General features: G+C 44.5%; 1 protein-coding gene across 1 annotated transcript in view; it reads right to left on the minus strand.

Moving 5' to 3' along the window:
• The window catches only part of TRAPPC9 (trafficking protein particle complex subunit 9), a 2581727-nt gene that overhangs the window by 2313419 nt on the left and 255770 nt on the right, over window positions 1-12538 (minus strand). Inside the window, exon 9 of the mRNA XM_086966259.1 lies at window positions 11626-11769. Coding sequence (XP_086822385.1) covers window positions 11626-11769 — 144 coding nt within the window. The remainder of the gene's footprint in view (window positions 1-11625; window positions 11770-12538) is intronic.

Here is a 12538-nt window from a genome sequence, read left to right on the forward strand (position 1 = left end):
AATCTACATGGTTTCACCCCGACTCTATGGTTCAAGTCATAATAAATACAGCACATAGTCCAGCACACCTAGGAGAAAAAGCTATGTTAGACAGTTTACAGAATCTCTGGTACAACAAACATTTACGAGCAGCAGCAAAACAGAAAGTGCGTACTTGCATGATCTGTTGTCAGTTCAATCCAGGTAAAAGCGTCCCTGTAGAGCAAGGTGGATTTCATCCTCCCGATCACCCTTTTGAAGTCCTCCAGATGGATTATATCCAGATGGAACGTTGTCGAGGATTCAAGTACGTCCTCGTAGTTGTTTGTGCACTTTCCCGTTGGACCGAAGCATATCCAGTCCCAGATTACACTGCCCGACCACTGCCAAGCAGCTGGTTCGAGAATTCTTCCCACGGTACGGCTTGCCTCGTATCGTGTACTCAGATAACGGACAGCCATTCTCATCCGAGCTCATGAAGCAGGTTTCACTTCTGCTAGGATACCAGTGGAAATTCCATTGCGTCCGACATCCCGAGGCAGCTGGCCTTGTAGAAAGGCACAATCAGACACTGAAAACACGTCTCGCAAAAATATGTAAAGAGAAAGGGGTCGACTGGATAGTCGCCCTGCCAGTTGCACTATTCTACATGAGAATGGTCCCACATTCGAGATCAGGACTATCCCCGTATGAGGTGGTCTTTGGCCGACCACCAAATATGTGGGGGACGCCCATGCCTAAGAAAATAACCGATGTTGACTGTAATATGCTGACAGATTACCTTGCCTCCTTGATGTCTGCACTCCAATCATGTCGTTCACAGGTTGCCGCAGCCTTTCCCGACAACACTGATGTGAAGCCACACGATGTCCGTCCTGGAGATACTGTCCTGATACGAAATTTCGATAGGAGGAGTCCGCTGGAGCCCCGTTGGCAGGAGCCGAAGCTCGTCCTTCTGACCACGAGGACTGCAATCAAGGTTGAGGGCCGAAAGGGGTGGATTCATACGAGTCATATTAAAAAGTGTAATGAACTGTTGCCAGAGACTGACTCTTCCACCCCCTCAAAGGACTGCCCCGATTCTAGTGACTTTAAAGTTCCCAAGAGAGAGAAAACTCCGCAAGAGGAGTATTAATCAAAGTTGCGGTCTAGCAAGTCAGACAGTTTAATTGTTTAAGTCCTCCCCTAGGTGAATCGGTTAAATTAGTTTCTGACGTGTATCCCCTAGACCGAGATAGAGAGAGAGAGAGACAACTCAAGAAACGTGCATATTGTAAATCACTTCGTAGTCACTGTATAGTGACATTATTGGTTATGTTTTTTCTAAGCCTTCTGATTATTGCTGCCAGTATATTGTTGCATATATATTACCCTATCTTCAAGCGTACCCAATCTGCTTACAATGTCACTGCCGAACATTCTTTTAGTGAATTACCCCCACACGAGTTATCTTACAGACTTGCGCTGCGCAACAACACATTCATTAGTATGTTACATCACTCCCATCAGACTAATATTGCTACAAACTGTTGGATATGTGGCCGACTCCCTCCCTATCAGAAATACAAGGGAGTTCTGCCTCTCTTTCCATACCCGTTCACTCACAATGGCTCATGTGGAGCATGGTTTAGATTAATTAATTCTTTAGATTCTGATATTGCTGTTTTCGAAGGAAATTGGGTTTGGGGAAACCTGAACTTAGTTCTGCTTAAAGCCTGTTACCCTGACAAGAAGGGACTTCCCACTAGGACAGGAACTGATCTAGAAAATGAAGTATATGGATAAGGTAATTACACAATTAACCTCATGATTCTTACTGTTGAATCCGAAGCTGCACCAGTTCTCCCTGCTATGTCAGTATTACCAGTCACGGGTGACTTATGTGTCAGAAAGAAGGGTTCAGTACACTTAGGTCATAGTAAATGTACTACTGTGGTCGAATTCAGTGATCAAGGCAAGTCTACATTTAGAGCTACTCGTCATTCCTACTTTGTTTGTGGCCATACCGCATACATACGCTTACCTCCAGATTGGGATGGTACCTGTTACATTGCATTCCTTCTGCCACCTGTTTTCCTAGCCCCTCCTGATTATCACAGAAATACAAATCTAGTAACCAATAGACTCCGAAGAGATCTCCCGATTGTCGACTATACTGAAACGGCATGGGAGCAATACACAGACTTCAATAAAGGTTTCTTCCCCTATTTAGGTACTGTCTTTAATAGTAAACTGATACGAAAATTAACTAGAACCCTCGAAGCAGTAGTGAATGAAACTACTTCCGCTCTAGGCAACTTAACAGAGGAGCAATCTGCCATGCGGGTTGTTGTTCTTCAAAATCGTCTTGTTATTGACGTCATCCTAGCAGATAGGGGCGGAGCCTGTAAGGTCATCGGGTCGAGTTGCTGTGTTTTCATTCCAGAAAACGCGCCAACAGTATATAAAGCTATCACACGTCTTCATAAAATTGCAAGTTTGATACATCAGAATCCAGGCACCTGGACTTGGTCCGGTTGGTTCTGGACAACGTTGACCGCTTGGGGATGGAAGATCCTATCCTTCCTAGGCATTGCCCTTCTCATAGTATTCAGTTGCTGCCTGTGCCTACAATGTGGGCCAGCGATTTGTGGTCTGTGCGCCACATCATGTATTCCGCATTCAAGTTTCCACTCAAAACGCGAAAAGAAGAAAGAAGAGCAAATGATGTTACATGAACAGACTGATCGATTCATGAGGATCGATATATCATGAAGGGTCCGTAGGGAACAAGGAGGAAATGAGGAAATATAAATTTTATGGTCAAGAAATGTTCCCTAACGTGTACCCCACCGTCTCCATGTACGAGCTTAAAGTGTATGTAACTTCCCTCCTGGCCAGCTATAAAGACGCAAATACATTTGCGTCCAACGTTAACATGTCCTCTTTCAGATCCACCCTGAACGGGTTGAATATTCCGTTCCTAAGTATGCCTTGCCAATGTCTTTTTGTGGTGTACTTTACACGTTTTTCAGCCCAGGCGAAGTAGGCCCTGAATTCTGCCATTGAGCCTTTTCCTGCCTTCTGACTCTGAATGCCTCAGCCTGGGCCTGCCTCTGTACCTGTGACCTCTGCCTTACTCCCTGCGCGGCTAACGGCGCTTAGCTCAGCCTGTTGCCTGCCAAGACTGTATTCAACCTTCGAATTATCTGCTCCGCTCCTCAAAAATACATTCCTGCCTACTAGTTCAAGTAAACATCCTTCCAGCTGCAGAGCAAAGGGCCCGGCCTCACTGTCTCCGTGCAAGTAATTCATAGCTCCTGTTACCATGGTAGGCCCATGCCCCCTCGCATCTCATGCAGACACGTAGACGCTTATACACGCACTCACAGTCAGTATAGAATAGCCTCTGCCCAAGAGACCTTTCCCTCTAGATAATATGGTTCCCAAACATCAGAAATCAGATATGATATAGGAACGAGTTGATCTGACATGCCAGACTTCTGTCTCTTTCCTCTAGTGTAAATGTCAAGTCCCCTGCACCCTCCAGCTTCACGTCAATCACACGTCATGCAGCTGCGCGCGCATCCAGATCTCAGATTTCTGCTGACATTGCAAGATTCTGCTATGTACCCACCCACTTGTGACACTTTCATGTGACGTTTCTAGCACACACCTCTATGTTCACGCCTAGTTCACGCCTTCTGATTACGTATTGCTAACACGTGTGTGCTCTTATCTTGTTTCTCTCAGCTGTTACGCCTACTGTATTGGTTTCCATTATATGATTTGAGTATAAAAGTTATGTATTGTCAATAAAGCATTGCTCTATCCCTTCCTGAACCCCAGTGGTGTCAGGAACCCGATATCCGGTTCAAGAACCATTCCTTTTTAAGGAATAAAACCCCTAAGAACTCTAACACCACGGACTCTGCGTCTTTCTTTCCGATTGAGTTATTTTGTTTTTAGTACTTACCTGCATAGAAATTAGGACGGTAATTAAATATTTACCACACGCTTCATACTGGTCTTTAGCCTATTTCTAAATGCATAAGAAGTACAAAGAGATTAAAATAATGTGTCCAAGATCACAGAATGTGGTTAGCTGATGAAGGAGAGGATGAGTGCTCTGGTCTCTTGGATCAAAAGCCAAAGACTTGGCCCTGAGAACCCATTTGTGTCAATTCAGTACACACAACACCATAACTCTGCTCTATCTTCGTTTGAAGGGTTAATTTTAGTTTGAGTTAATTACCAAACAGATGGCATTTCATAATCCCCTTTCCGAGCTGGGTTGATCAATCTTTAAAACGGTGTGACTATAAAAGGCTCCAAACTGTATGTTACGCCGACACGACAGCTGCTGAAAGTACTGGGGAAATCGAATATCACGCTAGCACTGTATAACATGTTCTTAATGGGTTTATGGGTACATGTTGAAATAGTGTGCCACATAATGCTTTCCTAAATAGAATTTTGCAATACGTAATGTACAATGCTGGTAACCTGTCAGTTCACTTGCCTGTATGATAAAAGCCAATAAAAATAGGTTTTAAAATAAAAATCGCTGTTCTACAACAGATTAACAAACACAAACCCACAAGAAATCGTCCTATAAAGACTATTGAAAAAAAAATCTTAAACTAAATATTCTGTGTTATAAGGACATGTGCAGCTGTGCAACATGGCTTAAAGTAAATAAAAACAAAGTGCTATGGCGCAGGCAGAGTTGACAGAGTCCTAGCCCTTTGTTTACTTTAAGCCATGTTGCATAGCAACCTGTGCTACTTTGCAACATCTTTAAAAACATTAACAGAGCCAAATAGCACTTAGAGAGATATTATATTGTATTGGGGGTTTTTTTCACAACTAATTTTATTTGTTTTTAAAGGTACAAAATGGGCAAAGCCCGGCAAGTACATTACATATAATGAATAAAACATAGCGTACCAAGTTTTAGAGTTCCATAACAATTTGGCCTGTAGAACATCAGACCTATCAACTAATAAAGCGCACCGAATCCTACTAATTGTTCGTAACTGCAAGTGTTTAGGAGTGAGTCTTTTAGAAATCAAAGTCACATGTCTATGACGTACAGATGTGTCACACATGTTTATAGGGGAATTATGAAACGTCTGAATGCGGCAGTGGGGGTAGATCAGTTTCTCGATATGTCGCACGGCGGGACCAGATCTTTCTGTGCTTCTGTGGGCAACCTCGTGCTTGAAAGACTACAATTTCGGCGCCCATGCACCTTTCCATTGCTTTTTTCCATCCCCCTAAACTCGGCGGAGAAGTCGCTTTCCATTTCTGAGCTATGTCTCTTTTGGCCAGGGTTAGGCCCAGGAACAGGAGGTGCTGCTTATAGCGGTTTCCTCCAATCTAATCCGTGCTGTGGAGCAGCAGCAGTCTGGGGTCCTGTGGAATGGACCAGGCCAGGACCCGACCCAGGCAGGACGCAACATTCCTCCAGAATGGCTGTATCGCTTCGCAACTCCTCACCATTTGTAGAAAAGTACCCATGTCATCTGTACAACAGAGGCACTGGGGGGACTGGATGACTCCCATCCTCCACAACCAGGATCGAGTGTAATTTGCACGATGAAGATACTTAAATTGTATGAAGCGATATCACGAGGAAACTGCTGCATGCCAGGGACTAGCTAGGGCCTCGGTCCAGTCATCATCTGTCAAGGTCAGGACATAGACCTCCCAACCTGCTCTGATCTTGAGTAGTGTGTTGTGTGTGTGAGTGATCAATGTCTGATAAATTTGTTTGATCTTATTCCCCCCCAGGTCCCCCATTCATAAACGGCCTTCGAGGGGGTGGAATTCTGGTAAAACCTCCAATTGGCGGATGTGAGGGTTTAAAGCATGTAAGTTGTGAGTTGGTTATTTGGATTGAAAAAAGATAGCGGAGGGACAGAAGAGGGAAGGATTTACATTTATATTGAGCTTGCTATCCTTGATGATGAAGTGCTTTTCGGCAAGTAGCACTCTACCCTGGAGCCCAAACATGATTAGTGGGGAATTAGTATAGGGGAATATGAGTGAAATTTGAGCGGTGGATATGTTGGCCAGTTAGTTGGATTGAAAAGGATAGTGGAGGGATAGAAGAAGGAAGGGTCTAGAAGTTATTTTTTGGGGGAGGTTCAGCTACGTTACTGTTTATTTGTGGTAGAAGGGAGGGCCAGCGGGGGCATTACTAGACATTACAGAAAACAAGCCAAACGAGGGAGGTGTGGGGAGAGGGAGGGCGCCCCAACAATGGTCAGTGAGTGGGATGCCATATTTAAAACCAGTTATTTACATAGCGCTTCAGACTGGCCTTTAGTCTATTTTTAAATGCTTCACAAAGTACAGAGAGATTAAAATAATGAGAGTGAGGGAGCACTAACAATAGTCAGTGGTCGGGGTGGGAGAGTTTAAAGCAACACCAGGGAGCAGGAGGAGAGCGGCATATGGACTGCAGAGACATGCGTTCTTCAAGAGTTGATGTCCAGTACCTGCAGGAGCCTGCGGCCAGTGGACGGACACAGGCAGCAGACACAAAGCTGTACTAGGTCCATGCTCTATGGCAGACACTATGCGGAAGTTCCGGGAGGAAGCAGGAGGGGAAGACCAATCAGAAGCAAGGATACAAGAGTTATGTGTAAGCCAACCAATGGTAAGTAATAGGCAGGCTCTAAGCCCCTTTTCAGATTTGTATTTCCGTTTACAAGAGATTTTTCAAGCGCTATGGAGGCGAAACCTACAAAGGGAAGTCTAGGGGTGGGTTTAGTTGTCCGACAAGTGAATGGCAATACCGCGGGCCCATGTCAATGGCAGATGCAGGACATGGTTCTTTAGTATCTTTTCAGAAAACAAAAGAGCCGGATTTTGAAAGTAAATGGAGTGATCAAGAGTCTAACCCTGGCTATGCAAAACGAGGTAACAAATGCTGCAGCGCCAGGCTGGAGGTGTTGCGTTGTAAATACATGTGTTCATCAGAGCTTGACAAATCCACTTGAGAGGAACTTTGGATGCAAAAAGCCTCGGTAATGCAGGCCGGAAAACAAGTCCGAATTAATTTAGAACACACAGTCCCAAAAAAGGGACAGCTTTAAGTCTGTTTTTCTGCATTAATGATCAATCTGCGTAAAGCGCTCTCCCAGCGAAGGATGTATGAACCAATTGTCGCACAATGAGGCTCTCTTCTCTGTCACTAACCCTCGTCCTCCGAGAGTTTCCGCTTAATTCCCCGTGGATCAACTTTGATACCTGGCAGCTCCATCTTCCAGCAAAGGAATCTGCAGTATTTAATGACCGGACGTCAGTCTTGCATAAAATGTATTATTTTAATTTGTTTTGACACAAAGACTCCACGGTTGTTCCGCGTTGTCTTTAACATCAAACTTTATTTCGGTTAATAGAACCATAAAAGTACACATAAAATCATGTAAAAACATCTACATACTGACAGTTTATAAAGGTACAAAATGCAGTAGTACGATTTGCTGAATCCGTACAACATCATAGGCATGCTGAGTTGATTTAAATGGAAAATAAAAGAGAGAAAATGCTAGATAGATTTACTAAACAAATCTAAACCCAGTCAGCTAAAACCTCAAAATGTTCTGCTATGCTCACCGGAAAAACATTGAAAAACACACAGTAAAGTATACTACTTGTTCATTTGCTGGGCTCTGGCCCAGATCAATTAGCTAGCAACCAATTCTCTCTTATAAGATCATATTATTTAAAAACGCTAGCAGGGAAACCTAATTATGTAAGAGAAAACTCCCTATTGCACCAGAATTCCCTGCTGAGAAAACCTGCGGAAAATTAATTCAGGTAATATCTAAAGTGCCCTGTGTTTTTGAGGTATGTCTAGAAATCATAATGTAACACACAAAGATGATGGACGGAGCGTGGAAACTTTTCAGACACTCACCATCAGTCACAGATCTAGGTTGAATCCATCATCGTTCTTTAGCTCACTTCGCCACCCCAGTTTGGACCCAGCCATATGCAAATCAGTCTTGACCTGGTTCCTCTTGGGAACAGTCCAGCCTGAACTGCCAAGCCAGGTCTTCCCTGGGATCAGTTTCGGGGTAACACCCCTCATCAGCCAGGCTAGCTTGAATCCAGTGGCAAAGTGAACACGGGACCTGCCCTAAGTTGGGATTGGTGTCACTACAACGCATGCTTTTACATCGCATGCCTTTACAACGCGGTTTTTACCACGCAGTCCATTACAATGCATAATGCTTTTAGGCGCTGGATAGTGAATTATTTAATTTACTATTCCAACTCCAGTCCCCGTGGATAGCAGGGAAGGTGTTGGATAGTAAATTAAATATATTCCCTATCCTAGAGCGCCCCCCAGTGCAATGCGTTGTAATGGTTTGCGTTGTAATGGTTGCGATGTAATGGTAGTGCGTTGTAAAAAATGCGTTGTAAGTGATGTTCCCCCCTAAGTTGGGAGGGTATACCCCGCGTGGGTCCCTTGTTTCCGGTGCAGAATGGGAACACAAGGCACAGGTGCCGATGTGTGCGTATCGTGGAGGGCTGCCCAGTCAACTACTCCCGGCACACGCTCGGCCCAACAGCCAGCAATGTTCCCTCTACCTCACCAACATCCGGAGTAAGGAAATCCCATTTAGAGGCGGAAGCTGGCGGATCTTACAACGTGTGAGAGACCAGGAATAGAGGTGGGTGGATCAGAGCCAATCCGAGTTGTGCTGTATATTGTGAGGTGTGGGTACAGTGCCGGAGCCGAAAGTCAGCGTTAGAGTGTGGTAACGATCAGCTACGATGCTTATGCGGCTTGTGCTCCAGCGATGTCTTACTCTAAAAATCAATACTAGATAAGCTTTTTTTCACCAAAGTTAAGAAGCAGAGCTGGTTTCTTAGGAGCCCACAGCCGGCACTGCTGAATGCCAGGATTGCCTAAAAGCAGGGCTACCTACTTTTGATTCCACTTCAACCTCTCTCTTCCACCACTCTGCATCACCTGTCTCTTTATTTCCTCCTTGCAGGTTAGTTTTCATCCCTGCTATCTGCTTGTCACTTTTCCTATGTTTCTCTTCCTCTTTTCTTCCTTTCTCTTTCTTACTCAGGAGCAAAGTCTGATGATGAAAAATTTGCCTCAGTCCCCAAAGAGGACTGGTGTTGCTACCAACCGCTGGCACAAACCAAGCACTGAGAAAAGGGCCATAAAATAATTTCTCCCCCATTTTGTGGACGCCTTCGAATGTGCCATGCGACATCTACTGCAAGACTTGGGAGTCAATGCTGGATCTCAGACCCATAACGACGGACACTTTTGGGTGTGACATTTTCCCTAATAGGCACTGCATGTAAAATTGTTATTTCCAGCACAGAGCAACTCTTGATCCACTTCAAATGACGTAGAAAAAAACGAGCTGACGTCAGAGTGCGAGATGGCGACATACAAAGCTCAATGACATCACAGTCAAGTCATAGCAGTGGCACCGGCTACTGGCGCAGGAGAGCGAATTCTTGGGTTCCAGACAGCTGGAGAAGATTTAAGAGGGGAGGACTCTGCAGGTAGAAATATCCATCATAAATACCATAATGTGTACATAGGGATTAAATTAACAAGGCTCAGAAATAAACTGCACTTGTAAAGCACCTGCCACAATTCCACCGTGTGACCCTCCAGTCCCAAATACGATTATTCAATAGGTAAATGATGCAAGTTAATTACTGCAAGGCCCTTTCTCCACCCCCCTCCCCCCCTTGGTATCAGGCCCTCTCGCCATTTCAGACCTCCCTCTGCAGTTTGTCGAAGCAGGCATTAAAAAGAACAGGCATGGGACTTATCCATATGGCATTTACCCAAAGTGCCACTGAACCAACAGCTAAATGTGAACTTAATACTTTTTTTTTAATCTCTATGTTGGCATTTTCAGCATACCTTGCATATTCAGTCGAAAGGCAGGGGTCAGCAGGATAGCCCAAATATATACCAACAAGTAACCAACTCCTCCCCCCCCACCCCCTCAACTCCAGCAAACCTTCCCCCGGCCTACCTTCAACATTTTCCAGACAGACGGCACAGGTCTATTCCCCCTCCTCCTATATCTGGCAATTGTGCAAAACACAGGTAGCAGTCCATATTCTTGCCCAACCAAGATCCCCAGTTATCCATTTGAGCCCTCGTTATGCGGCCCGGCTGCATCTCCCCCCCGCTCTACGTCCCCCTCTCACTTGTGTTATGTGGTCTACACTAGTGATCCTCTCCAGTCTCCCTCCATGCTGTTGAGGCCCTCAATAGCAGGCCTCCTCAGTACACCAGGGATTCCATATGTTCCATGAACATTAAAGAATAATAAACAAAGCCTATAGCTAGGGGTCAGTGCTTCACTGCTGTAAAGTGTATTACAATGTGCTTAGCTGCTATCATTTTCTACCTGGGGTTATCTTTCTTAACGTGAAATTGCTTGCTCTGTGCATCATTATGGAGTTACATTTTATAATGTATTTTTAATATGATTTCTATGAGCTATTTTCAGCTATAGATTATACTGTAAATGTCTAATAATAGAGTGAGAGGCATGGGTGGGTCCAGCTTCTGTTGTTGACTTGGTGAGCACTGGTTAAGCAGGGGCCCTAAGCCTTCTCTCTTACAGACAACTCAGTGGCCCACGTGCATGCGTGCTTGCAGAACCTGGCTTAACAGAAATCATCAATGCAATGCATCACAGGTAAGTTATTGACAGCAGGGTCGGCCAATCCCCGTACAGCAATGCTGGGGAAATTAAATGTGGCACCCATTGTGACCCTCCACCTTCACCTCTTAACCATCTACACCTCCCATTGGAAATCCTAGTAGGGACCATTTGTGCTCACCAGTCACACTCTGCAGAGTATCTCAGAGCAAAGACCGGCCCTTAAACACACAATTGAAACTTATCTCCTTAACTGAATCACCCACTGATTTGCTAAACTGGAGCAGAGAGTCCATGGGTGGGGGCGAGAGGGAGAAAGAAGGGCAAGTGGGGACAATATATATGCGGCTCATGAAGTCAGCTACATGTGTCCCTCCAAATCTAGGTGCCCTGGGAGCAGCTCAATCTTACAAAACCCAGTCCTGATAGACAGATATCAATATACAGACACAAGGCTGTGTTTAATATCAAAAGACCCTTGTTAATAGCATGGGCAGTGATAACTTATCTTTTTATTTTAGGACATTTAAAATAATATTAAAATGAAAAAGAAAGCATGTCAATGACCAAATTCCCAGAAATATTTTTGATATTCACCAACTAATACTCAGTTTGAAACACTTAAAATTGTACTCCGAGATATTTTGCAACACCACACCCATCAAACACCAGAATTCAAAGATATACAAATGATTAAGACCAGCTTACTGAAAATAGTAATAAACCCACAAACTCGTCACTAATTATACACCCTCACAAGTCAAAACAGACTCTGGTCTGACCTGGAATTCTCAAAACAAAGGTTGGAAGATACCTAGACTCCATCAGCGAGAAGTCTGGGTCAAACTTACGATACAAAGCATACTATATAAACGACTTGCATAACATTTACTTTATCTTTCACTTAGTATTAAAACCAGTAACAAAGTGTTCTAACATGCATGTACATTGAGCTAAAAAAAGAAAAACCTTGCTGTAATTTGCAACAGACCTTGATCGGAGAGGAAATCCAACATGGTCTGCAGGAGAAAGGACAGATGCCGCACGGAGAGAGCAGGGTTCCCCATCCTTCTGGAGGCATACACCAACTCGTGAAGCAGGCGCATCTGCACTGCAGCCCATCCTTTGTGTGAACCTGCCAAAAAAAGAAAGCCAGGTCAAAATCTGATGCTGAATTGGGAACACAATGAATTTAAGTGAATAAAGTCTGAAAAGAACTTTGTGATTCGAGGATAGAAAACCAAAAGGTAAGCTAAAGCTCTCAACAGAAGTTTCAACGCGGTATTGTTGACAATATGTAGACAAATTTGCAGTTTTAGATCAGTTTTAAGCTGCTCCTCTAAACATCAGCTTTCATCCTCCACAGACGGTTGAAATGTAAATGTAAAAGTAAATGTAAATGCAGTATACTTGTAAAGCACACAGCTGCCCCAGGAGCGGGGCGCTCCGGCGCTGTATACCGCTGTGGAACCCTTCCTGGCTCTCCCTGTGAGATGCCCCTCCTGGGCACCCCCAAGGTGAAGCCAGGCATCCCATCGCGGTGGGACCGTAGTGGAGATTAAGCACGCTATTGCCCAGAGTTGCAGAGTGGGACCAATGATTAGAGTAGGCGCCGAGGCGAGAATTATCGAGTCCGTGGACATTTGAGCCCAAGACCCTGCCGCGTAGGGACTTGAACCCTCGTCCCGGGCCTGATCTCTGCTTCAGGGTCTGCCGCTCTAACCATTGAGCCACACTTCTAAACTGAACGATTCCTTCAGTTCAAAGAGCTTCATATTCACATACTATATTTAAGGGATGCCTTTACCTTTCGGTTGAAGTAATTTAAAATGAGGGCAATAAATTACACAACTGTTGCAGTTGGTCCATTAGGATGGCGTCTGCACACAGTGCTATATATATGG

This window comes from Lissotriton vulgaris, chromosome 4_1 (assembly GCF_964263255.1).
Source record: "Lissotriton vulgaris chromosome 4_1, aLisVul1.2, whole genome shotgun sequence".
Classification (NCBI taxonomy): domain Eukaryota; kingdom Metazoa; phylum Chordata; class Amphibia; order Caudata; family Salamandridae; genus Lissotriton; species Lissotriton vulgaris.